This window comes from Juglans microcarpa x Juglans regia, chromosome 3S (genome assembly GCF_004785595.1).
Source record: "Juglans microcarpa x Juglans regia isolate MS1-56 chromosome 3S, Jm3101_v1.0, whole genome shotgun sequence".
Classification (NCBI taxonomy): domain Eukaryota; kingdom Viridiplantae; phylum Streptophyta; class Magnoliopsida; order Fagales; family Juglandaceae; genus Juglans; species Juglans microcarpa x Juglans regia.
The window spans coordinates 5,061,163-5,089,001 of NC_054599.1; the positions used below are offsets into that span (position 1 = coordinate 5,061,163).

General features: G+C 36.6%; 3 protein-coding genes and 1 pseudogene across 5 annotated transcripts; 1 reads left to right on the forward strand and 3 right to left on the reverse strand.

Annotated features, from left to right (window-relative positions):
• Positions 1-650: 650 nt before the first annotated feature.
• Positions 651-9,781, reverse strand: LOC121258134 (annotated as a pseudogene).
• A 972-nt stretch (positions 9,782-10,753) lies between these two features.
• LOC121257562 (trafficking protein particle complex subunit 11) lies at positions 10,754-16,032 on the reverse strand. Of its 2 annotated transcripts, none has more exons than XM_041158607.1 (7): positions 15,510-16,032; positions 15,174-15,418; positions 15,007-15,087; positions 14,570-14,911; positions 14,073-14,239; positions 13,146-13,981; positions 10,754-12,650 (listed from the first exon to the last, which is right to left on the reverse strand). In XM_041158607.1, the coding sequence occupies exons 1-7, from the start codon at positions 16,009-16,011 to the stop codon at positions 11,164-11,166; spliced, it is 3,660 nt and encodes a 1,219-aa protein (XP_041014541.1). In that variant the 5' UTR covers positions 16,012-16,032; the 3' UTR covers positions 10,754-11,163. The 2 variants fall into 2 exon arrangements, with proteins under 2 accessions (XP_041014541.1, XP_041014542.1); XM_041158608.1 differs by having other exon boundaries at positions 10,754-12,629; positions 15,510-16,031.
• Positions 16,033-17,368: 1,336 nt separating this feature from the next.
• LOC121257113 (FAS1 domain-containing protein SELMODRAFT_448915-like) lies at positions 17,369-18,503 on the reverse strand. The gene has a single exon (XM_041158006.1). It carries the CDS (start codon positions 18,398-18,400, stop codon positions 17,690-17,692), a length of 711 nt encoding a protein of 236 aa, XP_041013940.1. The 5' UTR covers positions 18,401-18,503; the 3' UTR covers positions 17,369-17,689.
• Positions 18,504-19,638: 1,135 nt separating this feature from the next.
• LOC121258275 (protein SMG9-like) lies at positions 19,639-27,707 on the forward strand. 2 transcript variants are annotated; one of them, XM_041159739.1, is made up of 8 exons: positions 19,639-20,007; positions 20,509-20,617; positions 21,841-21,971; positions 24,147-24,266; positions 24,472-24,558; positions 25,874-26,022; positions 26,325-26,592; positions 27,423-27,707. In XM_041159739.1, exons 1-8 carry the CDS (start codon positions 19,774-19,776, stop codon positions 27,573-27,575), a joined length of 1,251 nt encoding a protein of 416 aa, XP_041015673.1. In that variant the 5' UTR covers positions 19,639-19,773; the 3' UTR covers positions 27,576-27,707. The 2 variants fall into 2 exon arrangements, with proteins under 2 accessions (XP_041015673.1, XP_041015674.1); XM_041159740.1 differs by having other exon boundaries at positions 21,856-21,971.
• The last annotated feature ends 132 nt before the right edge of the window (positions 27,708-27,839 follow it).

A 27,839-nucleotide genomic window follows, 5' to 3' on the forward strand; every position in this document is an offset into this window, starting at 1 on the left:
AGGGGCGTTTGAGTCATCAAATGAAACGGGACATTTCATCTCCACGTGAGCAACGATTTCCCAAAGGTTACCCCGGGCGGTTGTATTAGCATTTTTGTTTGCTTTAATTATTAGCCATACCTTGGAAAATGAAAACCTTAACAAAGAAGAATTGGTTTCATTTGAAATTGATCTATATTACAACATGCCAGTGCTCTTATGTTGATCCCATAGAACATGCAACAAAAAAAATGAGTTCCGTTTTGTGTACCATAGAACTCCTGGAAAAGAAAATATGCTTAGTAAACTAGATAGATCAGCATTTCTCCAACATAGCACTGCACTGCACTGCACTGCTTCCACATCAAACATGAACATTTTGAGCTAGCATGGAAGGTTTTGGCCATGATGATGATTAACCAAAACTACAATCAAATAAAGGATAGAAGTGTCCCCAATTCTCTGTATATTCTGTAGAGCCGTCAAAGTCTCAAAACTGTTGAAGGGCCAACCCTGGACCCTACAAGGACACAGAACTAACTACAATGGCAGCCAGAAGACAATTGTAACAAGTACATAAACTACGAGTAAATTCAGTTATCACCATCACCAGCATTTGACTTTTATTAACAAAATCCAAGCGGCCAATTGGCACAAAACCCAACTATAAGGATAGCAAGAAACTATTTTAACAGATATGCCTATGGATATAATCCATAATTATCATGAGCAATAATAATCTCGAATAACCTTAAGATATGCCTCATAAGACCAAAATCCCCAAATGAACAGGGGCCAAATAATGATAAAGATCATGATGCCAGAACTAAAAAAAATGGGCCGTTCCTAACAGCTAAGCGGAAAAAAAACCTGCCAATAATGACCACGTTAATACATGAATTGCCCCAGTTACACAAAGCATCATGCACTACCTTTATCAGCTGCCAGTTTGCTTCTCTGTTGATGCTCTGCGACTTTATAATCTACCACCTCTCGGAACAGGCTTGGATCAAGCACACAGTTCTCACTCCCATAAACAGCTGCTTGAACACTTGCCATCAATTTAGCTATTTCTCTTCCAGAGAATCCTCGGTTTTAGCTGCCGCTTCCCTTAATATATCATCAGTCAAACCCTTAATCTCTATATTCTGCTGTTCCCTTTTGAACAAATTTTGGATCCAACTAGATTTCTTCGGTCCAGCATGAGCTATATACTTGTCCAGGTACAGTTTTAGAAGCTTGAAGCGTTCCTGTTCCCCAGGCAATGGAAATTCCAAAGCTTCATCAATACGGTCTGCCACAGCTGAATCAAGATCACCAGGGCGATTTGTAGCGAGAGCAAGTACTATGTCCTTCGACTGGTCACCCGTGCGGAAAAGAAGGGCATTGAGTGCACTTCTTTGAGCTTCACTCATGTAGGTTTTGTTCCGCCTGCAAAAATTTAGTCAACACATAAAAGTCCTCAGCCAGGGTTTCCTATCAATAGATGGATGGAAGATTCTCATATATTTTTTTTTTCTTTTTTATCCGTAATCAAGAAGTTTTATTCATAAGAATAGGCAAAGTCCAAGTACACAGAGTGGGAAGATTCTCCTCTATATTTGAGTAACACAATATACATTAGCCATTACTCAACTGTTATGGATATAAAAATGAAAAGAGCACTCTTATAAGACCATGGGGAAGGTAAAAGAGGAACCAATAATAGGTATAGTCAGACGGTGAGCCATTATGCCCAACGACCATAGCTATAAATCATTCACCCTCTTCCATTTGATAATGAATTTGTAAGGCTCTTGATGAAGTTAGTTTTCTCCATGAACAAGGAAATTTCACAAATCTGGGCTTAGCTCAATATCTCATCATCATTGTTGTGACTGTTTTTATTTCCAAAGATCCAATGGTAGTGAAATAAATCAGAACTTCAAATGCCAAGAACAAAAATGAGAAGTCATAACATACTATCTCGTGCAAAGACATACAAACGGTAAGGACACACTAGAATGTACTTAGCCAATTAATAATCAATAGCTGCAGCCCAAACTACCATTAGTATTGAAAACCACTAATACCACATTTTGTTCACAAGTCTAAGATATGTTGAGGATAGTTTCACGTTCATGTTCATTGAATTATTCAGATGATGAAAAAAGCAATGAGCCTGATTCATCTTGTTGATGCCAAAGAGTATTAGGATTGACAAATTGTAATTCATACTGAAGTGGCTGAACATCAATACTGGCAAGCATAGCCAATGCCATGGTTCAGATGGGGTGGTATGGACTGGAGTATGTGGTAGGTATAAATTATTAGATTCTTCCTAATTAGGAGAACCTCTATCGGCAACTTACTCGCACAGAAATGCATCAGCTTCATCAATGAAAAGCAATAAACCTTTCCGTGACTTCTTGGCCCAATCAAACAACTGGTGTATCTTGGTGACAGCCTGAGGTCCCAATGGAGCAACATCTCCTCCAGTCATCAATGCATAATCCAATCCCTATATGCATTAGAATTAGTGAGATGCAAATAAAGATGATGACGATGACAATGGTGGTCAGGAGGAACCAAAGGCATATTTTCATGCAAATATGACTATATAATGAAAGCACACGTAAAAACCCTTAAGTATGGTACCACTGTCCATATACATTCACTAACAATTTCAGTAGCATCCAAAATCTTGGCAAGACATGTTATTCAACTGCTAGTAACAGAGAAAATAAAAGTCCTATTTGCTTTCTCAGTGTCCACATATAAGATATCATTTTCATTCCTAAAATGCCTAGGAGCTCTATTTTTTTTTATTCGGCAAAAGATAAAGGCCTGAGTATACAGCACATACAAAAGCATCGCCTATTCATGCACCTAAGAGCTCTATTAACATCAAATTTATCTAAAATTCAAAATGTATAGGGAAATCGCACTTTTAACTCTCCAAACTAGCATTCCTTTTTGTAATCTAACCCTCAAACAACTATACTTGTCACATGGCACCCCAATTCAAAACAGAAGTTGCATAACACTATCGGCATCTAGCCATTAGGAAGGACAAAATATTCAACACTGCACAATCTTCACATTTGATCTTAAGTGGCCACTTTAGTCTTTAGAGGTCACATTGTAAAGGAATGATAGTTCAGGTGGAAAGGGGGTAAAATATAACAATCCCAAATGTAAAAAATGAATGTAAATATTGGAACCTGCTATCAACTTACGAAAGCAACCAAGATGTACAATCACTTTGTTTATCACTCAACCATCTTACCATATAAATGCTACCACATAGAAGAAGAAAGCATTTTTACATGCCTATGTGTATGTATCAACGTTTTTACACAGAAAAAACATTTTTATCTAATTGTGTAGACTAAATTAAATGAACAAGAACATGAATTACTACAGTGGTAAGCAAGATCTCATACAGATTTACGAGCCAGCTCTCTAGCAGCCATTGTTTTTCCCGTTCCTGGAGGACCATAGAAGAGCATGTTCCGGAATGGTGCCTGATGGGATTTCGTATTGGCAGTTGCACCAGCCAGCTGTTCAATCCTTTTTTGAAGAGAAGAATGTAAAATTACATCACCAAACCCATTCCCATTCGTCAATGAAGATCCCTTCTCACCACCACGAGAAACTGTGCTCATGGCACGAGAAAACAAGCCCGACCACGGATATTTCCCTCTGGATGACTCTCTAATCAGTGATGGTTGTCCTAATATTCTATCAACATAGCTCCATATCACCTTTGCACCTTCCCTGCAATGAAGAAAAGCAACCTACATGTAACACCCCCAATGGAAGGCCCAAACCACATGGCCTATACTCTAAAAAAACTAGTTAATGATACAATTAGAGCCTCATTGGAACCTTATAAAGAACAAGAATTTCTCATTCCCAAGCAATGTGGGATTTCATACACCACCTACCCTTATTCATATCATATGGGGTATCATAATCTACCCCTCTTAAATTCCCGACGTCCTCGTCGGGCCTGTCCATTGTAGGTGACATGGCTCAAGTCCCACATTTCTGGTTGGGATAGTCTCTAATACTATTTGTAACGCCCAAATAAAAGGCCCAAACCACATGGCCTATACTCTAAAAGGACTAGTTAATGATACAATTGGAGCCCCATTGGAACCTTATAAAGAGCAAGAACTTCTCCTTCCCAAGCAATGTGGGATCTCATACACCACCTAATCTTATTCATATCATATGGGGTATCACACTACATAAGTTATAACTATGCAGAAAGAAGATAAACAAACAAAATAATACAACCAATACATCCAATCAAAAAAGTTCTTACCAATAAGACGTCAAAATTAAAGAGCTTTACTGGGGCAAAATAACTACCCAAGTGACAATGGTCACTATGTCCAAAGAATCGGTGTACATGGAGAATAATAATAAATTTCAGCAAATGAAGTAATACATCTTGCTATAGCCTTCTTGATACAAATAACTTTTACAACACCTTCAAACCAACCCGAACTAAAAGCAAAAATATAGAGAAAAATGACAGGCTAAAAGGCATTTTCTTTCCACTTGGGAAAATTAAGATCTAGAGCAAGCATTAACTCCTTGGAAAGTTCTAGCTATAAGGTGAGTAGTAGAGCAGGGAAAAAAAGAAAAAGAAAGATTTTTTTATAAGTTTTCTTTTTTGGTTTTTGGTAAAAAAGAAAAAAGAAAAAAGAAAAAGAAAGATAGAGGAACAGCCAAGAACAAATACCAATGTTATAACTAAAACAAGAAAAGTCAAGACTATGCAGCTCACTGATAGATATTTTAAGCTTTTGAAGGCAAACATGCACATACAAATATAAAAAGGACAGCATATTCCTATCCTCTAGTATGATTTAAACAAATACCTTGTGGTGTAAACCCCTGCAGCTAGAGCTGTCACTCCCCCAACAAATACAACCAACTTATTTTGATCGGTTAGAATGGCTCTCAAACCACCTGCAGAAGATAGATGACTCCACACTAAGCCACAGCTTCTCAAAAAAAAAAAAAAAAAAAAACACTACAATTATGCCATGTCCTAGGTCAACTGAACTCTTGGTATACCATACATATTAGGAATAAACGATGTGACAAAAGAAGATTAGCTATCTCAATCGCCTGCCTTGTCTCCCTCAGTAAACTGAATCCAAGATATGAGGAGAATCTGAACAAATTAATCAACCTAGTCCACTACATTTATACAAGATATTGTGAGTTTTGTGATATCCATGCCAGCAAATGATGAAAAAAACTGAACATTTAATTAAGATACAATTCAATGTAAAATGATATATGAAAATGTGTTTGTATGTGGCTATATTTTTTTTTTTTTTTGGTTATGCTGTTTTCAAAAATCAAAGAAGACTACTTGGAAAACCAAAAAGGAGTAAGAGGATCCAAGTCCTGCAAGTACTAGCAAAAAAAAATATACAATATTACTTGAGATAAAGTAAAAAATGCATGTTTTTCTATGATGAATAATTATCTATAGTGGGCAAAAGAGTGGAATACCTAATAGTGATAGCAAGCCTTTCTTGGGTCAAATTAAACAATATAATTGAGTTCATACCTCCAATATGTTCAAAAGTAGTATTTATTGCAGCTACCCATTTCTCTCTCTCTGCATTTGCACGATCAACAAGAATTCGTCTGTTAACCTCTTCAGCTAACTTTGCTTCGTGGGCTCTCCCTTCTGCTTCTGCCATAGCTCTCACTCTGATGGTTTCACGTTCTATCTCAGCCTTCTCCCTCTCTGTTTGCCGACGTTGTGCTTGAATCTGCTCTTCTGTTGCCCGTCGAGCTTGCTCCTGCCTAATTGATGATTCTTCTTGTAGCTTTACAAGCTCTTGATTCCTCGCTCTCTGGTGCTCATTTTCTGCCTGCCATGAAAAATAAAGCAGATTTAATTATCCATCACAAATAATTTTGTAAGAACCCAGAATAAAGTACTTGCCTGCATCCTCTTCCTTGCCAATTCATCCTCATAGCGAGCCATTTGGGATTTTGTTTGTGCTTGATGCTGAGCTAGCTTCTTCTGTTCATCATATATTACCCTTTGTCTCTCCTGCCAAGCAACACAACATAGAATTCACAAACCAAAGAGTATACCAGCGAAAAAAGGGCTTGGTATCATACTCTCATAACTACTAGAAATTCTTGAGCATAAATATGGGTACATGGACCAAATAACACTCAAGAGAGAGCTAGACAGCCATCTTATTTGCGTGGCTAAAGCTGACATTTCACTAAGCAGTTGTATATACACGCATATCACTAGCTCTGAATGAAGGTTAAATCCCAAAATCATTATTTGGCAAAAATATGCAAAGATTACAGAACAAGCTGCCAGCTGATGCAGCTCTAAAAGAAAGGGGCCTATCAAATGGAAGTTCAGCACCCACCCCAGCCTCTTCTTTATTTTTTTTATTTTTTTATTTTATAGGTAATCAAGAAGTTTTATTCATAGAAATAGGCAAAGCCCAAGTACACAGGAAGTATACACAGGGCCCCTTCTTTAAATTTCTCATGAGCTAACAGCAATCCAACTCATATGATTCTCATTGAAACTATTGGTTTGTGAGGAGAATGGAACCACAGTCTCATGCTGGTCTTTCAATGCTCCCTAAAAACAATTAAGTTTTTTAGAAGACAATTTTATTAAAAATCGCAACGGAGTGCAACCGAAGCACACTGAGTGCATACTGCCACCCATTGCCTCGTCATCATGGGGAGGTCTTAAGAACTCCAGAAAACAGCTTTCAATGCCTGATCAATGCATCAAACATCATGCCAAAATCTTCTCTTTGATCATCTCCCACATTGAATATGATAAAGCTCTAGAAAATCCCCTAACCTACCCTTATTTTTTTCCACATGCCAACCCATTAAGGCCCATTGAATTCATTAGAGCACCACTCTCTCCACGTACAACCGTACTTGACTTCTGTCATTGATTGCCATAATGCCTTGCTTTTGTAGCCAAGTGCCACAGCCATTAGCACAACAAAGCATGATTAATACCAGTAAATTTCTAACCCCCAACACCCCAAAATAAACACATATCTTGGGCCCATTGACTATATGAAACTTGGACTTATCCCCATTTCCACCCTCAAGTATTCCCTCCAAAGCCTTTTCATATGATTGGCCACACCAATTGATTTAGAGAAAAGAGATATGGTAGGTGGGAAAATTGGATGGTGTTTGTTTAATCAAACTTTTTTTTTTTTACCGGTAAATAAGATTTTATTGATCGTAAGAATAGGCAAAAGCCCAAATACACGGGTCTTTTTAATCAAACTTATTGTGCCTCCTTTGAAAAATGGAGTTACTTCCATCCTTTGGCCTTGAATAACACCCCCAGAGGAATTATGAGCACTTATAGGCAAAGTTGTCACCCATATCCAAGAACTCTAGCCAATCTAACAATATCCATCACGGACTAACAAAAACTAATTCAGATTTAGCCAAATTAATCCTCAAACCTGAAACAGTTTGGAAACATAAGAAAAAATAGTGTAAATGACAGAAATGAGTCTAAATGGGCTCATCAAAGATCAACATATTGGCGAATAGGTGCAACAGAAGCAACTCAACAGAACTCCTCTAACTCGCAGAAAATCCTGATAGGAGTTGTGTACCCAAGCACACAGCAACAAATAGTGTTTTATTCAGCGCCTCCACAAAAACAATTAACAATAAGGAAGATAGTGATTCCCCTTGTCTCAAACGAGCTACTAAAGAAGTCAAAGGGTGATCCATTAATCAAAACTGAAACCGCACTGAAGACATGAAATGCACAATCCACCCATGCCATCTCTTCAAATCCACCTCTCCTTGATAAATTATGAATGATCCACGTGAAGTGGGTAAGTTATAAAGATAGTCACAGGTGCTAAGTCTCATATTGGCTACTTACTAGGTGAAATTGGGCTTTATAAGTGATTCTAGGGAAACTTCAAATTGACTAGTCTTTTTGGAGGTTATAGCACAAGTGTGGATGGTGCTTTCCATGATTAGTTACCAATTGCATAGAATCCCAAATGAACATTATTGTAAGCTTTTTTATAAATCCAAATAGGTTTTTTTTTTTTTTTTTTTTTTTTTTATGGGTAAAGCAAGAAATTCTAAGGCCTTGTTTGGATACAAAAGCCTTCCAACTGATCTCATCTAATTATTACAATTTTCTCAAACTTCCAAATAAAATACAATAACCAATTCAACTTTTTAAAATTTCAAAACAAAAATAATTTCGAAAAATAATATTCTAACAATATTTTATTCAACTTTCAATTTTTATCTCATATCATCTCATCTCATCTCACTATCCAAACCTTCCCTAAATCCAGATAGTACCCTTGGAATCATGGATCAAAGTCTACATCCAGACTCGTTGACACTAAAAGCAGGATCTAGTTTGTCTTCCTTTTTTTTTTTTTATTGGCACTGGATGTCCAAGAACAAAGTCTTGACTGATCTCGGGAGTGCACAGGTCCTCGACAAGAAGTTTTCCGCAAGTGCATCTCGGGTAATTTAAGGAGAAGCTCCCCCAATCCAATAGCCCCTAGAAATTGTTTGCACCCAAGAGGATTTGAACCTTAGACTTGGAGGGAACATTCTACCAAGACCAAGGCCTTTACCACTTGAGCCAATCCCTAGGGGTTTAGTATATGTCTTCCCTTGATGATAATAACAATACAATTAGATTTTTTTGTAAGCAATAAATCTTTACTAGGAAGCATTAAAAGGCACAACTCAAGTACGCAAGGAGACAAGAGATACACCTATGGTTATCTCTTGTAAGAAAAAAGAATCTTACAGTTTCAGCTTGAGCTTGCAGTGCCTTGAACTCTGCAACCTTTGATTCCATCTCCGTTTGCCTTGTCTCTTCTTTCTTCTTGATAAATTCAAACACCTATACTAACAAAAAGAAACCAGTCATTCCCTCCACAAATCATTAATTATAAAGCAGTCCCCATTAAAAATCCATTTACACACCTCAACATTATTTTTCACAATTCCTCAAGATAAACAACCGTAAATACCATTGCGACCCATTAATTCAGAACAAAGCCCATTTGGGGAAACTAAAAAGATAAAACTAAAACTAAAAACTTCGAAACCCATCAACGATATATCGGAAAATGAAGAACCAAAGATGACAATGAAATGAAAAGAAAAATATAAATAAATAAAAATCCATTTATATAACAGCGCAAACAACCTTCTTGGCATGAGAGGAATCGGTGATCTCCTTCAACGCCTTGGCCCCCCGCTCCAGCGCCTCCGGGTCGAACCCCGCTGATGTGGTCCTAGGATTATCATTCCGAATCCTCGGCGGAGAAGAAGACTCGGTGTTAGCCTCAGATTCTGGCGGGCTGGACGGATGAGATTGCCCAGGAGGAGGAGTAGATGAAGAAGAAGAAGAAAATGGAGAGAGTTTGAAAGACCCATCAGCATAAGCCAAGTTGGATTGGGATGATAAGGAGGTCGAAGACGAGGCTGCCAGGGCTGATATGAGCCCCAGCGCAAACGATTTAGCCATTTTTGCTTCTCCTTTTTTCCCCTCCAGGAAAAAACCCTCTGAGTTGAGATTTTGTGTGGGAGAAGGGAGAGTCTTTAGAGAGGTTTAATAGGGAAGGATTGGCTTGCAGAGCAAGAATGTGGAAACTCAAACTCAGAGACTCCCTTATGTAACTTATGTCATGTTATCGTAGAAGGTTGCAGAGAGAGAAATGGTGTTTGAGAGGTTCAGCCATGGGGTTTTGGAAGGGTTTCTCCTTTTTTTTTTTTTTTTTTTTTTTTTTTTTTTAAGGGTTTTGTGGCGGTATTAGGTTGCTGGTGTGGTGGGATTTAGGGTTTTTTTTTTTTTTTTTTTTTTTTTTTGGGGCTTGGGCTTGGACTCCACTGCTATTATTGACCGTTATTATTGTAATTATATATATATATATTTTTATTTTCTTTGTTAGTTTGGCATCTTTATTAAATAAATTTACAATCATTAATAAAAGTCATTTTTTTAATTTTTATTTTGAGTTTCCTCAAATAAAAATGACTTCTCATTTGAATTTTGATTCTAATAATATTCAGAAATTTGAAAAAAGAAGATGAAAAAAACAAGTTGTCAAAATTTACAACCATTTGATCAGGTATTATATTTTTAAAAAAATAATTTACAAATTATTAGCCGATGACACGTAAACATGGGAAAAAAATGAGATAAGAGTTAACATAGCTACTAAAAATTTGAGCCATTTGCTTCCTCTATTATAAGAGATGTCCGTCTAGGAATAATCCTTCTCCACACCCCCACGGTATTTTTTTTTTCTTTTTTTCATAAAGTGTAAAATAATAAATAGTAACTGATGAGAAGAATTATTCATATTTTAATATAATTAAGACTTTTGAGTCTAGAAACAAATAAAATTTCAATTATAATTTGATTTCAGATGTCTATTATACACACAAAATAACAACTCTTTAAAATAAAAGATAAAAGATAAAATTAACAAACCTACTTTTATTAAAATTCATTCCAACGTTACATATTGCCTCTGACTGAAAAAGAAATAGCCTAGAATATTATATCTTTAGGCCTCATAGGGCTAGAGTTACACTTCCATATAACAAAGATAGAAGCCGCCAAAATTAGATTCAAGATAGCAGCGGACAGCAGAAATTATTGAAGATCTTGATCCAAGCTTGGCGTATGGGCTCCACTGTTCATGACAAAGAATTAAAGACCAAGACTCTTTTTTTATATATATATATATTTCACAAACCCAGAGTTTCATGTATGCATGCATGCAACATTTAACCAACCATTTAACAACAAATTTTCTTCTATCAGTTAGATGTTGTTTCTGGATAAACACCTTCTTACTAATAATACCGAGATCTTCCCAGAATCACAAACACAAACATTGCTTGACTAATTGTAACAACTATGATATCCCCGCAACATGTCAGTAGATATTGCCTTGAGGTCTCCCAGTTTTGTGCATTCATGAATTGTTCTCCCCTCTAGCTTCTGAACAAGTGGATTCTAATCATCCAACAATCAGTCAGAGACAAGGTCTACCAAGTTTGCCATCAACAATCCTGTGATTGCATCCTTTCAGCTTGGTTACAACTGGTTTTTCAAATATATATATATATATATAAGATGGTCGGGATTCATTCAGCCACAAGGGATCCTATCCTACTGTCCCCCACATCAGCCCCCTTTAAGTGAGGCTTCGAGGGAAATACGAATATAGTAGATGCAGCAATTGAGGGTTGAAACCCAACTGAGTATCTTACTGCTGTCACGGTAAATCTGGGCATCTGTTGGACGCCTGAGGCAAGTGGTACAAGCTTGTAACTGAGAATATGCTCAGATTTTGGAAGAACAAAAGCCGTGTCATTATGAGACCCAGATAACACAAAACTCTGTGCATCTGCCAATGAGAATTTTACCTCTTGAAGCAGTATTGTTTGGTTCCGAATTTTGACAAGGTATGTGAAGGGATCACCAAGGATGGCATATGGGGGACAGTCCAAACTCACAACCAGAGGAGGTGACTCCACATTTACATCAGGAAGGGTTTGTTTAGTCAAAACCGAAGCTGCTTTTGAACCAGAATCCCTCATCCATGTTACACACGCAGTCCCTAACGTTAGCTTTGAAGAATCATCCTCAGAAATGACTGTAAAAACCTTTTTGAACTCTTCTCCTGGCACAAGAAGGGCAGGTTCCAGAAGGTCTTCACCCTCGTGTTGCACAGAACATGGCCTTCCAGTGTCTTCATTATCTTCTTGAAGAGACATGCCTAGTAATTGCAACGGAACCTCTGCAGAGTTCTTAGCACTAACAAGGAGAATACATGTTTCATTACGAGGAAGTGATGCTGGCAGATCAGAATCAGCGACTGCCTTGATCCTAGACAGCAACAATGGGTCCTGACGAAATGGCAGCATAAACCGATGGCTAATTACAATAGCAGTCTTTCCTTCAATTTGCAAGCTCTTGTGGACATTAACCTTTTGTGCAGTTGATTCAAAGCCATGCGGAGAATAGCCCAACGATACGTAAAGCATTACAGGTTTGGGCCGATGCCACTTGATTTCGAGTTTGCAGGACCATGATTCTCCGCATTTCAGAAATGGAACAGAAAACAATCCAAAAGACTTCTGAATTTTATTGATTTCATCCGTATCCATTTGAGTTTCATCCTTTCCTTCTGGAACAGAGATGCCAACAAGCTCAACGTGATGACTATCCAAAGAGTATGCTTCTGTTTCCCTAGGACTAAACAAGCTGCCACCTCTTACATCCACCAGATTGATCTTCAACTCGCCAGAGTAGACTGCATGGCCCACAGAGCTCACAGTAACAGGTACTATGAACCTCTCTCCAACAAGTGCAGGACCAGAAGCACCTATATTAAGATCTACTTGCGGGTCCGGTTCTTCAATCTGGGTAGCCTTCTGACCAGTGAAGGCTAGAGCAGGATCCTTGGTTGGATAAGTCTCTACACGGTCTTCAAACTTGAAAAGTGGTAAATCCTCCATTGAAGCTGGACTTTCAGCTCTGCAACAGATCGTGAAGTGTGGTCCCATTTTTGCTATAACAGATGTGCATTCAAGTTTTCCACTTTGATCTGAATCAGTCATAAAATATTCTGAACAATTACGAAACAACAGACAGAACATTTTTTTATACAACAATAATATACCTGATTCTGCTATAGGTAGGGTGTCTTTCTAGGATAAAAAATAGTCGAATAAAAAAGGTAAGCATGGAGCAATTCCTTAAATTGGATCGTAATAATTCTGCTATAGCTAAGGCATCTTTCTAAGTGCAAAAATAGTGGAACCAAAAAGGTCAGCATGGAGCAATTCTTTAAACTGGATCATTAAGTCAATTTTGGCAATAGAATGGGGTGAATCAATTCGTACATTTTTTGAAGAACCAGAGGGGACACCCCCCCCCCCCCCCCCCCCCCCCCCCCCCCCCCCCCCCCCCCCCCCCCCCAGCTTCTCTTGTGTAAATTATTTCTTGTGGGTATCAGGAACATGTTCAGTGCCCCCCACCTCACCCACTTTTTCCCCTATAATAGATTGAACCTAGCACACAACCTAAACATAACAGAAATAAGATCAGATAACTGACTTACCAGATTTGACGTGATATGTCAAACGTAGCCATTTGTTTGTAGAAAGTGTCAGAGAAGAAGAAGTCTCTACTCGGCAGCCTTGTTTATCATCAGCTGTATCAGCTAGAGGAGGTCTTTGGGCATTCATGATGATAAAGTTGCAATTAGATTGATTGAATTGCACTTCTAATTGATCAATTTCAACAGTCAGGGGTAATTGTGATAATAGTGAGAGTGTAATCAAAGTGGGTACACTGGGCTTGGTTTTTTGTTCATGAAATGCAACCGAAGCAAGAAGCACCAATCTTAGTGGACTGACAAGATCAATCTCAAGGTGAAGTGGATTATGTACAGTAATTTTGAGATCATCATTGCTCTCAACTGATGATAGCCCTGATTCCCCAATGACAAGCCCGAAAACATCCTTGTGTATTTCTTCTCTCCGTGCCAAACTTGCAGGGCCAGCTGGACCATTCTCTCTATAGAAAGACTGGGTATCAGTACCAGATGATACTGGAAGCGCAGCCATTTCAAGTGAGTACTCTATAAAATCTTTCACAGTACCATATTTCCTTGCACATTCCCGCAGGTAACCCAAGACTTCCCAAAGAAGAGTGACCCACCCCTCTCGTCTGTACAGACTTGCAATATCATCAAAAAGCTGTTTCGCATTATTAAATTCACCAGCCGTATAATATTCCTTGCCAATTTGGAATCCACAGAAAGAGCCCATCCTCTGGACTTTGAGATTACTATATGATTCATAAGATTTTTTCAACAAGGCAATTATTTCATATGAATCTTGAAACCTTTTTCCTTCCACAACAGCAAAACGGATATATTCTTCATCAGTGAGACTGAAAGCAGGATGAAACAACATCAAGCGTTAGTAAAAGGAAAATTTACTGTTGAAAGTAATCAATCTCAGCATTATCTGTGAAGACTTACGGCTGCATAGCAAATTCATCCCCTTGCTCCAGCAATCGAGCAAACTGACCAACATAAGCTGAAGGTACCACAGACTCAGCATTATTATCCATCTCATTACCAGTTTCGGACATTGAGAGCGCAAGTTCCAAAGAAGCTCTCTTCTCCTTTAAGTAGTGAGCAGCTAACTGTTTCAAGATAAAAAGTCGAGATTCAAGTCAGTGAAAGGTGTAATTAGTTTCAACAAACCCTAATAGTCCAAATCTCTCTCGAATCCTTTTTCAGGTGACATAGGTTTGATCTACAGAATCTCTGGAGTTGTGCCTTTCCAAATTCAAATTTTTAATAAACACGCAATCTTTAGCTATGTAGCTACTATTCTATCACCCAAGGAGCTTCCCATATAGCAAAAAGGATCCCTCATTACCTCCACGTGCACACAACTAGAGACACAGATAAACTGTATTTTCCATTTGCCTCCGAAATGCACACGCAAAAGTAAAAAAGGCTGCGCTCACCTGATAGTAATACGCTGGACGAGATTCCCACTCGGACAAAGGTTTGTCAGCTGTACCTAAAGCTAGAGATGAAATATTTGCAATGGCTGCTGAACTTTTGTCCAGCAACTCCCCGAATACCAAAAATTGTCTACTCATCCACTCCCAATGAAGAAAGACGGCTTCTGGGGTTCCAACCAGCCTTCTATAAGAAGCATTATGCTGGCGGAACCACGTAACTGCTTCCCCAACCTTTCCACCATGGAATAACAGAGTTGATATCTTGAAGTGCAATTGCTCTGCCACAGTTTTTATCTCAACTAAGCGTTGAATAGCTGGCAACCTTTTCGATGTACCAACCATCTGTAGCATAAATATTCATAGAAAGGTCATAAAAAGTATTTTATGTTTTGAAAATATTAAAATGACTGAAGCATGGATGTGAATTTTTAAAGTACCTCTCGCAGTGTATGATAGGCATCTTCGTAAAATCTCAAAGCTTCAGCCCAATCTCTTCGGAACTCTGCATACACAGCAACCTAGCAATTCACAGCAACATACATTATCTAAACGCATACAAAAAGCTGCATGCATTTGAGAGCAAGGCCCAAAGAGGCGCTCTTACTTTGAAGCAATAACGAATGTGCAACTCAATACTAGAAGAACTAGAGGTCTTCTTTTCAATACGCAATTTAATCCGTTTTCCTTCATCTCTGTAATATGTATTGGCCAATTCTGCCAGGGCGGATCCGAGCCTGCTGAGTGACTGTTTGAGCTCGGAGGGCTCGTCCGGCTTAAGGATGACAATGTATTTCGAATCCAGTTCGGCACGCTTGCGTAGAGCAAGCATTCGATCTTCGCCAATATCGTCTGCAAGACAACTCAACCAAATATACAATTTAAATTACAAGGAGAAAGTGTAGTGGATCCACTGCCCAATTCCAATTAAGCCGGTACATACCTCCATGCGGCACCACCACCACCACAAGAAGAAATTTAATGTTTCGGGAACGAAGGACGGCTTTGATTTGATCAAGGAGGGAGCAGACCTGGAGCCACTGGGCGGGGTCGCCGGAGAGCTGATCGGAAGAGAAGAGAGCGGCGAGCACGGAGGGAGCCCTAGTGCGGTGCTTGAGGAGCCAATCCCGCTTCAAGATGCCTGGAACGACATGAGCAGGGGAAGGATCGTCGCCTTTGGGGGTCCTAGAGAATAGAGAGACGTTGGAGAAGTCAGGGAGAGCGAGGGTGTTGATTGGTGGCTGCTCCGAATGGAGGTGCTTTGAAATGGCGGCGTGAAGCTCCGGACATCCCACCAGCGATACCAGACTCACCGGCGGTGTCCTTAACTCCTCCTGGTACTCTTCCATTACTTCGCTAGGGATTTCGGAGTAGGAAGGGGTGCTTTTAGATCTGTATCGGTTTAGCTCTCTAGAATTTTGTCGTCTTCTCCCCCACTCCACCATAAGGCCCCGATACGCCGGAAGGCTGACCCATTAAATTCCACATCGTTTTCTTTATCATTTAAAAAATAAACAAACAATAATGTTAATTTTTTAATATAAATATAGTTTAAATCATTTTATATATCATTTCAATGAACACCTACTAATTAGAAAATAAAATAAAATTTCTCAATTTATACACACTTTAGATTTCGTTTAGTTATTAAATTTATTTCAATTCATCATTATAATTTTTTTTAAATTTCAATACAAAATATAATAAACAATTCAATTTTTTCAAATTCTAAAATAATAATAATATTAAAAAATAATATTCTAACAATATTTTATCATCTCAATTCAATTCAACTCAACTCAACTCAGTTCAACATCCAAACGTAAATCTAATATTCTGGATTAGTCAAATAAAAAAAAAATCTAATATTCTATTTTTTTAATAAACAGATAAAATCAAGTAAAATATTAATAGATCACATGAGCACGTGATACATTAAAAATTGAAAAATAATAAAATGATAGAATAAATATTTGCAAATAATACTCGTAAGTTATAAGTTGTCTTGTAAGTAGAATAACTCAAACTCAAAGAGTATCAACCAATTTCTCCATTGAGTTACTCAAATGAAAATTTTTATGCATAATTTACTATTCACTATCCCATACCCCACATCCTATAAAAAATACTCTTATATTTTATGAAAGAAAAATCTACAAGTGTGAGATGTGAAAATAGATAGTGATTTATGCATAAAATTACTCTATTCAGATAGGCAAACAACCAAAATATGTTGCATTAGAAAAATGTGACATAGGATGACAAGCAAAATCCTTCAACAATGAAACCCATCTATATATATACACACACACGGAAATAAGCAACACGGATCAATGTACATAGCATAACCCTTTGAAGTAGGAGTAATGCTAGATACAACTATTTTTACGACAAAGACAACTTATACCTATTTTTTATCATTATTTTTTAAAAAATAAAGGGTATTTTTATAAAATAATAATTTTTACAAGTATGTTGTACAAAAATATCTCCTATTTAAAACGGAGTTGTAAAAAATTATTGTAGCTTTTGTCATTTTCCAAATCATAAATAACTCAATTTCTACTTATCATGACACTTCAATCCATTTGTATAATAGAAAAATAAATGAATTTGTAAATGAAGAACTAACTTTATAACTTTTTTTTAGCACTTAACTATTCATAATCTTTTAATCATTATTCCTTTATCATTCTCTATTGTTGTATTAAATAAATGAGAAATTATTTATTATCTTTTATTTAACTGTCAATTATTTTATATCACGCCAAGAGATGATAACAAAAATAGTTAAAATGATTATGAATAGTATTTTTATTTTTATTCTCAAATACAAAATCTGTGCTGGAATAAGAATCTGAAAGGAGGGGGATCAAAATGGCAAAACAATACTTTGTAACTTGTAAGGACTAGTACATATATATATGGACCTTTTTCCAGCAATGACTTCACAGTTCAAGCCCGGGAAAACTAGGACTTCATGAAAATTACACAACAAGTTTGCCCATTTACAAAAAATTCCAACATCCCTGGCTCATATAACACTTGCACAGGTTTTCAAGCTATATTACACTAACTAGATAGACCCCACTATCAACACCATCATACAGGTAACTAGGAATTTCAACATCCCCCATAAGAGAACCATGGGGAAGGCCCTGATCTTTGTGGACTGGCATTTGGTTGGGAAGGTCTAGGGGCACTTGCTGCAGTAGGATTAAGCACACCAAGTGGAACTGTTGGTGATGGAAATGATGGAGCTGAAGGTCTACCCACTGCAGCAGGAGGTGAACTGCTAGAGCAAGAAGGTAATGGAGAAATAGTTGTGTTGTTCTCTTGCATCTTTGTTGGCAGCAGAACACCATCAATGCCATGGCACCGGATCGAAGACCCCTCCATACAAATATTGGGGCTAATGATCTTCACATTGTTGATGGAGAAGTTTCTTCTGCCATTGTTGATGATTCTGAGCATGTAACCTGGGAATGAACTAGGTATGATGGAGCCTGTTGGGATATGCTCTAAGTAGTCGAAAAGCAAGGGAGATGGGATGGAATGGCGGAGCAAGAACTCGAAGACAGTGCCTTGTGGCATCACAGTCCTTGATAGCATCCTGTCATTAGGCATCAAGAAAGTAACATTCTCTTGGATTTTTCTGCCCAGAGAAGCCATGTTGATGAGTGTGACAAAGGTGAAGTAGTTGGCTCTTTGCATCTCATCAATGGCACTAACAAGGTCTAGGTTTTGGTTACCTGGAGGAGTTGGGGTTTCCATGGGAGAAGCTGGGGAGACAAGTACTCCAAGAAGAACTGCCAATTTCATGAAGGCTGCCATGAGGTCTTTTCTGGGTGATGGCTGATGAAATATCTATCAATTTCATTTGGTAGTCTTATTATTAAGGGGTACAGGTGAGGTTAGCTATTCATCCAGAATTAAAGAAATGGGGTTAGCTTGGACATGCAACTCTGCTTCCTTAACAACTGATTTTCACACTTCCTGCATGCATAGGAGTATTTTATGGGCAAGATTTACCTATTAGGTGTTGATGTTAGTAACTAGTCCATTTTGTATGATACTATGTTAGGCTTGAAGATTTCCTGGCCAATGTTCTTTGATTGAAGTTGAACATCAGGGGTGGGCTCAGTATGATCTTTCATTGATTTTCTTCCCTGCTTTTCTCGCCAACCCAATTAGCCTATTTGCATCCCGGGTTCCGGATTTTTAAAAATCGATTTCAATCCAGGTTTCGGCCTAGATTTGAAACCTGAATTCTGTCTGGATATATCCGGGTTCCCAGGCCGGAACCCGGATGAACAATCCTATTTGAGGGGGTAATATCTTTTAAGAGCTTGAATAAAAATAAAGAAAAAGGAAAAGAGTATACCTTATTTTTCCCTTGAAAAGTTAAATAAAAAGAGTGATCTATTATAGAGATTGTGTTAATATATTTTAGATTAACAAGTTCCAATGTCACATAATTTTTATTATTCTCAACTTTAATGAAAAAAATATAGCCATAGACGTATAATGTATCAATTTTAATTTTTGACAATTCCAGGTGTGAAATATAAAACATCTAATAATTTATGGGTGATATGTTTATTTAACTCATAAAAGACTATTACTGAAAGTACAAGTATCTTGCCTTTGCATTCGATTTTATATAAATAATTGTTCAAAGAATCTCATTTTATCAACAAATTCCTTCTTTTTTTGGTTACATTTTATCAGCAATTCCTAATTTCTCAAGTATTATCAGTGTTTTTTAATTTTTTTTATGATACATGTGATTATTATATGATTAAAACTAAATTATAAGGTTGTGTTTAGTAAGTGAAGTAATATCTTATTATTCACTATTATTTATAAATTATTCACTAATTTTTAACTCTTATTTATAAATTATCTAAAATTACTTCAGCATCTAAATATAATATAAATAACCAAAAGTAAATATGAAAACATTATTATTTTCAGATCTTCTCATATTAGTTCATTATTATTTATTATTATTTTATTATTATTCAGAAATTATTTCACGGCCAGATAATATTGCCATCCAAGTTCCAAACGGATCCAGTCACACTTACCAAGTTCTCATGCCCATCGTTGCCAAAGGCCCAAAAACAGAGCTGGTAACACTCGTGGTAATCCAGCCTGCTGCGTACTAAGGTTTTGGGGAGGAAAGAAGAAGCAATAGTTCGTCAATGGCAGGGTCCACTGGCGGTACAGGTTCATCGAATCCCTCTCCGGCTCCACCTCCTCCTAAAATCCTGTTAGCAAAGCCTGGTCTCGTCACTGGCGGACCAGTTGCCGGAAAGTTCGGACGTGGAGGTTCTGCCGATGATGAGACGGCGTCGCTTCGGTCCCGCCTTCCTCCAATCGGCTCCCTTAACCTCCTCTCTGATTCCTGGGACTTCCATATCGACCGCTTTCTCCCTGTACTCTCTCTCTCTCTACCTACACTTTTTTTATCAGTCTCTTTCTACCTATATGTGTGTGTGGGCGCGCGCGCGCATAATAAATTCCGAATCTCTGACTCTTTAGCGTTATTGGTAATTAAGCCATGTGAAATTATTTTGTGTCCCGGTAAAGTTGTTAAAAATCCTTTTTTTTTTATATATATATATATTTTTTATAAGTAAGATTACTAACAATCAAGAAAGTTGTTAACGATCTTGAAAAAGAAACCCAAAAAGTGTGAAATTTCATGTTTCATTTGTTTTCTTCCATTTTTCTGAGTAACCAAACAAGATATAAGTTTTGAACTTTTATGTTCTGGTCTTCTAATTCTTAGAACAAGTAAAGATTAGCTCAATTGAGCCAAAGGGGTTGGTTTTGCTTAGTTGAGGTGGAACAACTCTCAAAATGATAGTATATCTGTTTTGTTTTTTCAGTTTGTGTGAATACTAACCATGAACGAATTTGCGTCAATTTCGCAGTTTCTAACCGAGAATACAGATTTTACGGTGGTGGGGGTGATTGGTCCAACCGGGGTGGGCAAGTCTACGATTATGAATGAACTCTATGGGTTTGATGCAAGCTCGCCTGGTGAGTAATGTTTGCATTTTTTAACTACTCGATGTGCTCGGGAAAAAAAAAAAAGAGAGAGAGAGAAAAGAAAGTCCAGACTTTGTTTCTAACTGCCAAGTCATTTGACAGCTGACCAGGTTTATGACTGTCCTTGTGATTGCAAGGTTCATCTTCTCTCATGGTACATTCACTTCTGTGAATAGATGCTGCATAAATTCTTCCATGCATGAAAACTTTTTTCCTCGGGTGAAAAGCATGATACCTCCTCTCTCAGGAAAGGAATGGACAGTAAAAATGTTATTAAAATGGAATATAAATGACCGAAGTATTCTCTCTCTAGCGTATCTGAGAGTTTCTCAACGAAGTTACATAAAGGAATAAAATTATTTTTTGACAAGTAAAATAAAATTTATTAAACCAAGTAATTAGGCATAGCCCAAGTATACAGGAAGTAAGAACACCTAAATTACAAGCTAGGATCTAGAAAAAGCAAAGAATGAAATTTTTTATTTGGCAAATACATCTGTCTTTTTATTGGTGTCTTTTAAGGTACAAAAGAAAAAAATGGAATTTCATCTTTTAACGTATGGGAAGAAGCATTCTTGACTTCTTTTCCTAGAGAAGGGAATAGTGTCCCAACATTCCCTTTCCACTCTATTCCCCCAATACATTCAATCCAAAGTTGATTGTTAGTTTCTTCCCATTTTCCTCTTGTATATTGAGAATCAAAAGACTCTGGAGTTCTGCTTTATGATAAGGAATGAAGACCAAGTGCAGCCCTGTGTTTCAGTGAGCAAGCACATACTGAAAGCTAAAATCAAAACCGTACTTTGTTAAGGCTATGCCTGATCATTACTTAATGAAAAAGGAGCCATTAATTTATGCTGGATTGTAGGGAGGACGTGACACCTTAAGTTTTCATGTTACTGCAGAGTTGTGTCATGGCCCTGCCTATGGTTCTGGTATGACTATTTTGTTGAAAAATGCTATAATACAAATGTCCATTTTGTCTAGGAAAATATCTTCTTTTAGGCTTCATTCTGCTGGTAGAGTAACAGTTCAGTATCAATTCAGCTGCTATCTTTTTCCTTCATATCTAGATAATAAATTCAAATTTTCACTCATCTGTAGAATAAAATTTTACTGAATATGTGCAATATCACTGTGTTTGGTGTTGCCTTTTGAGTTAAATTCTTCCCTTTTAGTTTAAATTGAGGTACATCGATATAAGATAACTATAGTGCATTGGCTTTCAGGAATGCTACCACCATTCGCAATACAGTCAGAAGATATTAAAGCAATGGCAAAGCATTGTACTATGGGCATTGAACCAAGAATTTCTGCTGAACGAATTATCCTTCTCGATACCCAGGTTCAATGCTGATATTGTTGTTTTCGCTTGACCATTTTTTTTGTTTGTTGCAAACAATACATTAAATATTATGTATACTTATATATAAAAAATAATAATCTTTGTCTACTTTAATATTAATGTTCAATGATAAGTTATTTCATATCTTATATTCCTCTGTGTTATATGTTGAATCTTACAAATGAAGTCACAAGAGAGTCATAGATCTTCCATAGTTGAAGCAGATTTTTTTTTTTTGATAGTTAATCAAGAAGTTTTATTCATAGAAGTAGGCAAAGCTCAAGTACACAGGGAGTATACATGAGAATAACCTAATTAGAGTTTACAATCAAAAGTAGAAGATCATGGACAATTTAGCCCATTACAAACAATAGCCCCCATCCATATGAACAAAAGAAACCGAAACTTGGGTGGAGGAACTAAAGAAAGCTTTATATAATTAACTAAAATAAGCTTGATAGCACCTGATGATTTACAATTTGAGGGTGAGAAAAAAAAAAATTTGCTATTAAGCATACGATGTTGACGGGCAATTTCTAGCGCTTCTTTTATCTTAATCTTCTTGACCTAAGAATTGAGGAACTAGGGACTACTAATTAACTTGATCCTAATTTATTTTTTCGCATTTGTCTCTTTCGGGAATGTAGGGGTTGGTTGGGGTGGGTTGTGGTGCAGACTCGTGTTTTGTTCTTGACAAGTTAGCTTTTATAGCTCGCTGTCCTTTGCATTTGAAGTGGCATGAATATTATCATAACTATTTCTCCCTTTTACTCTCTCAGTGGAATTTAAGTCAATAGTCATGGTATTAACAACTGTATCAATAGGGATGTAAGAAAAAACTGAAAAACTGACCAAACCGGTTTCGGTTTTTGGGGACAGAAACCGATTGAAAACCGGTTCAGTCCCAGTTTTCATGATTTGGAAACCGAATTGGACTGAACAGAACCGAAATATATATTTTAAATTTTTTATATTATATATATATTATATGCTATATATATTGTACATATTATAAAAGAGTAATGTTAGGTACACGCTCCAAATAAACAAACCCTATGTACTTTGTAAAAAAGTGGGTCTCACTAAAAAAGAATGGTTTTTTTTACACTTTTTCAAGGTGGACTTTTTTACAAAGGCTTGCGCGGGACTTGTACAAATTATTTATCATTATAAAATTAATATAATATGAAATTTTAATCTTACCATTTATACTTCCTTGTTATAAACTTACTCTTAAACATGAATATTAATATTAAGTTATTAACATGTTTATATATATATATATATATTATTTTTTGTAAGTACATATTTTTAAGCTGAGTAGTTGGTAAGCAGTTATTTCGTAAATTTTTTTAGATACTTTGGAGTTAGACCTTTTACTTTGGTGGTTGCATTTGCAATCATTTTAGCGTATTTTATTTTTATTAGATTTTGTTTATGTTGGCTAATTGTTTTTTATATGCATGTTTTTGGCTTTTAGCCCTTAGGAATATTGTTATGTGCATTTTTTTGATAGTTTTTTTTAAGGCATTATGAAATGCGTGTTTTTTTTTTTTTTTTTTTTTTTTTCCAATTTGGGGGAAGGGGGGTTTCGAACTCCAGACCTCCATTTTGGAGGCTGGGGGTTATGCCAACTAGGCCACAGGCCTTTGGCTTATGAAATGCATGTTTTAATTTGAAGTAATTAGTGTATTTTGGCTAATTGTTTTTAGCATTTATTTGGTTAATTGGTTACATGCATGGTCTTGTGAGTTGAAAATAATGTTTTGGGTTATATCAGATTTGGACTCAAAAAATTATTCATTTGGGTCAAAAAACCAACCAGCCCAACAAAAAAGCCAAAAACTGAATCACACATGTAAAACCGAACCAAACCGAAAGAAAGAAAGAAAGTTCCTATTCCCTGGATTAACTGGTCGATTTCAGTTCTCAAAATTCCAAAATGACTTTAGACTGGTTCGGTTCCAAAATATGTCCAAAACCGGACCAAACTGAACTGATTTTACACCCCTATGTATCAATAACATGCTTGATATTATATTGAAGGATCTGAATTCCCTTTTTTTTCCTGTTGTTTCCTTTAAACATTTCCAAGTGTTCTCTTTACTACTGTACATAATGGAGTATTTACGTTGTCTCTTTATTGAATTATGATGTATTCTACTTGCCTTGCAGCCTTTATTTAGTCCTTCTGTTTTAGCTGAGATTATGAGACCTGATGGCTCATCCACGATATCAGTTATAAGTGGTGAGTCTCTGTCTGCCGAATTGGCTCATGAACTTATGAGTATTCAGGTAAATTTAAAGTCTTAGAAGTGGGTTTATTAATTACACCTGTTGCTTAGGGTCCATGAAATTTCTGAAGATGTTTTTGTATTTCCTTATTTTTGCTTTTTTCATGGACTTATCTATACTGTGGTGATATTAAGCACATGTTGACCAAGTGTTGAAATTCTAATGATCTTGTCCTTTTCTGCCATGCTGCAAGGAATTCTTCTAGCTTGGCGTTCTACTAGCATCCATATGTCACGTTTTGCTTGTGGTATCGGAGGGAGCTCATGATAACATGTGGAGATTGATATCAACAGTAGGACTCTCATCTTAGTCATTACTTAGTATATTATATATATTTTTAGATGGCTCAGTTCAAGTATGCTATAGCCGTTGCTTGTTTGATTAGCAAATTGAATGAACTGTTATTTTTAAATATCATGTGCTTAGACCATCTGTTTAGATATGATGTTTCAGATTTCTGTTCCTTACATGTTTGAATGTGGTTCCTGCATTGAAATGTGGCTCTTAAGCGTGTCTGATCTTCATTCATAACTTGTGCCTCCCAACTCACTGTTTTGGGTGGGGGCTTGACATTTTTTGCTCTGTTTTATACATGTATGTTTTTGATCGAGTGGTTATTGTTTCTCCATCTGTAATTGTTACCGTTGCTCCTTTCTTGAAGAATAGTGCACCATGAATTACCCTTCACTAGAGGTGATACCCGCCCCCACATGGGCCGGGGGTAGGGTTTGCACCCCTGCATCCCGCCCTTGGGAGGTGGGGGCGAGGCCTCTAGCCCCGGTGCTTGGGGGCAGGGTCAAACACCTCAGCCGCCCCGCTCCCCACCCAGTCCAATGGTACCCATGGCCCATTGGGCCTAAAAACTATTTTTGGGTCCAAAAAAATATTTTTGGACCCAAATTATCACATAATTTAAATTGTAAATTTAAATTTGTAAATATGACCATAATTTAAAAACTATTAACATAGTTTTTAAATTTGTTAGAATTGTATATAAATATACACAATTTATATATATTTATATTTATATAAATATATGTCTCAGCAGGGTGGGATCAGTCTGCCCCCCACCCCCACATGTGCTGGCGGGGTTGCCCGCCCCACCATGCGGGGGCGGGGCGGACCCTGGCGGGGTGCTGGCCCCACTGCCCACCCCTATGTTTGACAGCCTATGCACATACTGTTTTGTTACACCAATAGGTGGCAATTCCAGTTACAACTGACTAAGTTATTTGTAGAATTGCAAAGATCCACAGAACATACAATCTGCCCCTTTTTCTGGAATAATATCTATCTTGCCTAGCTTCCATCTGAAGTTTAAATCTACTGGTATCAGGATTGCATAACAACTAACAAAACTGATTATTACATGGAAACTAAAAACTTGGATTGAAGTAAAAGATACTGAGCATCACGAGTTTCTTAGTTTCATTAAGGATGTAGGGGTCTTACCAAATAGGATGGGAAAATTCATATTTCTTGTGTTGGTCTTAGCTTTTGGATCTGCATTAATTGCTTTTAGTTGCTTTTGTGGGAATTCCTCTTTTTTATTTTTTCTTCTGCCACAATTTTTACCCCATGATCTTTTACATCAAGTCTCTATGCAGGTTGACTTGTTGAAACATGGCATACCTGACCCATCTTCAATATTCCCTTCTCATACCCAGAGCTCAAATATGGGGCCTGAAAAGGAAAACAAAGATAAAGTTAGTAAAAGTGAAGAGTATATGGCTGTTCCAATTTTTGTCCATACAAAGTGAGTGATCTTTTCTGAACACAAAATAAATGGAGAAAATACTTAATTTATGATAACATGTGAAGTTAGAGGAAATATTTGAAGATATGACAGAGCACAGAAACGATTGATTATATTCTCTTTGTATCTGTTTTTGCTTGTTTCTATATAATGCCATTTTTCTCTATAACCATCTAAAAACTAGTAAATGAAACTATTTGCACTTCAATAGTTTTGCTATCTTATATTATTTTAAAATTCTTCTATACACAAGGTTAGAGCAATAGAAGCAACTAATCTATTTGTACTTTCCCTGTTTGCAGATTTCATGACGAAGATTTCAGTCCACGTAATTTTTTCCAAATGAGGAAGTCCATTTCACACTATTTCAGCACGTCTTCATTCATAAGAGACAAAACTGGAGGCATTACCAAAGATCAACCACTTTCATCTGCGGCTTCTGGTATTCAGCATAATGATCCCGATTCCCTGTGGCCGGATTTGTTCGTTATTCCACGTAAGAAGAAGGATGATTCCCCAAGAGATCAATATGAAAGTTACATTTCCGCGCTATGGAAATTGAGGGACCAGGTCTGTCTGTCTGTCTGTCTCAACAAAGAAAGGCACCTATAAAGCCCTAATATGAATACAGATACATATTCAATATGATATATCAATTCTAGAAACTTAAAATGTTAATCAATTTATATATTATATTTACCCAGAAAAAAGATCTATATACTATATAATTTTCAAATCATGGAGCTTTGTTCTTGTGATTATGTTATTATTAGATGAAAATTAAATAACCAATTTAAGTAAAAAATAATGTAGAATTAAATTACTAATTTAAGTCTTAAATTAGTAGTCTTTGAGTTTTCAAAATGCATGCATTTATGGTTTTATCAACCCTTGGTTTCAACTTCTGTAACTAGAAGATTCGATAATGTTATCGAATGATATTGTAGGAAAAAAAATGGTTCACAAAAAAGGGCTTGGGCTTTTTTGTTCTTTTGTTTGTGTTTGTGTTTTGTTTTGTTTTGTTTTTTGTGGTAGATGAATAAAATGAATCTAAAGCATTTTACATATCTTTAAAAAATCTTAAACATATCTAAGGACATTTTGTGTAAATGTCTACAGTATCTTAAACATATCTTAAAGCATTTTGTGTAAATGGCTGCAGTATCTGATACTGATGTGAATACTCGTGTCAGATATGGGTAAGGCCCGCAGTTTTGAACTATATATATGGTGATTCCAGACACACAGAAGCATGTGATTGCTGCGTTCACCGTGTAACACTTTTTTGTTTTTTGTTTTTTGTAATTTTATGTGTAGAAAAGTTGTCTTTAATTTTTAATCTATTTCTCAAGATGAAATATAGGAGTAGAACTAAAATTGAAGTAATTTTTCTCATACAGGTTATATCCATGAATGGCCCTTCTTTTGCAAGGACTGTATCTGAACGTGATTGGTTGAAGAATTCTGCTAAGATTTGGGAACTTGTGAAAAACTCCCCTATTATTGCAGAGTACAGCAGAACACTTCAAAGTTCGGGTCTATTTAGGAGGTAACCTGCCTATATATATATATATATATATATATATATATATATAGTCTTTGCTAAATCAAACAATGGGCGGTTTTTATCTTTTATTTTTTGGCTCAATGTAGCTTTTTTTAGCGATTTTATTATAACAGAAAAGTGAACTGGTTGCGTTTGGATAGCGAGATGATTTCAAGTGTTCTGTGAATAGTAGTAAAAAAGTAATGATAAAATATGAAATAATAATAACAAATAGTAAAAAGTATGTGAAAAGTAATGATAAAATAATAAA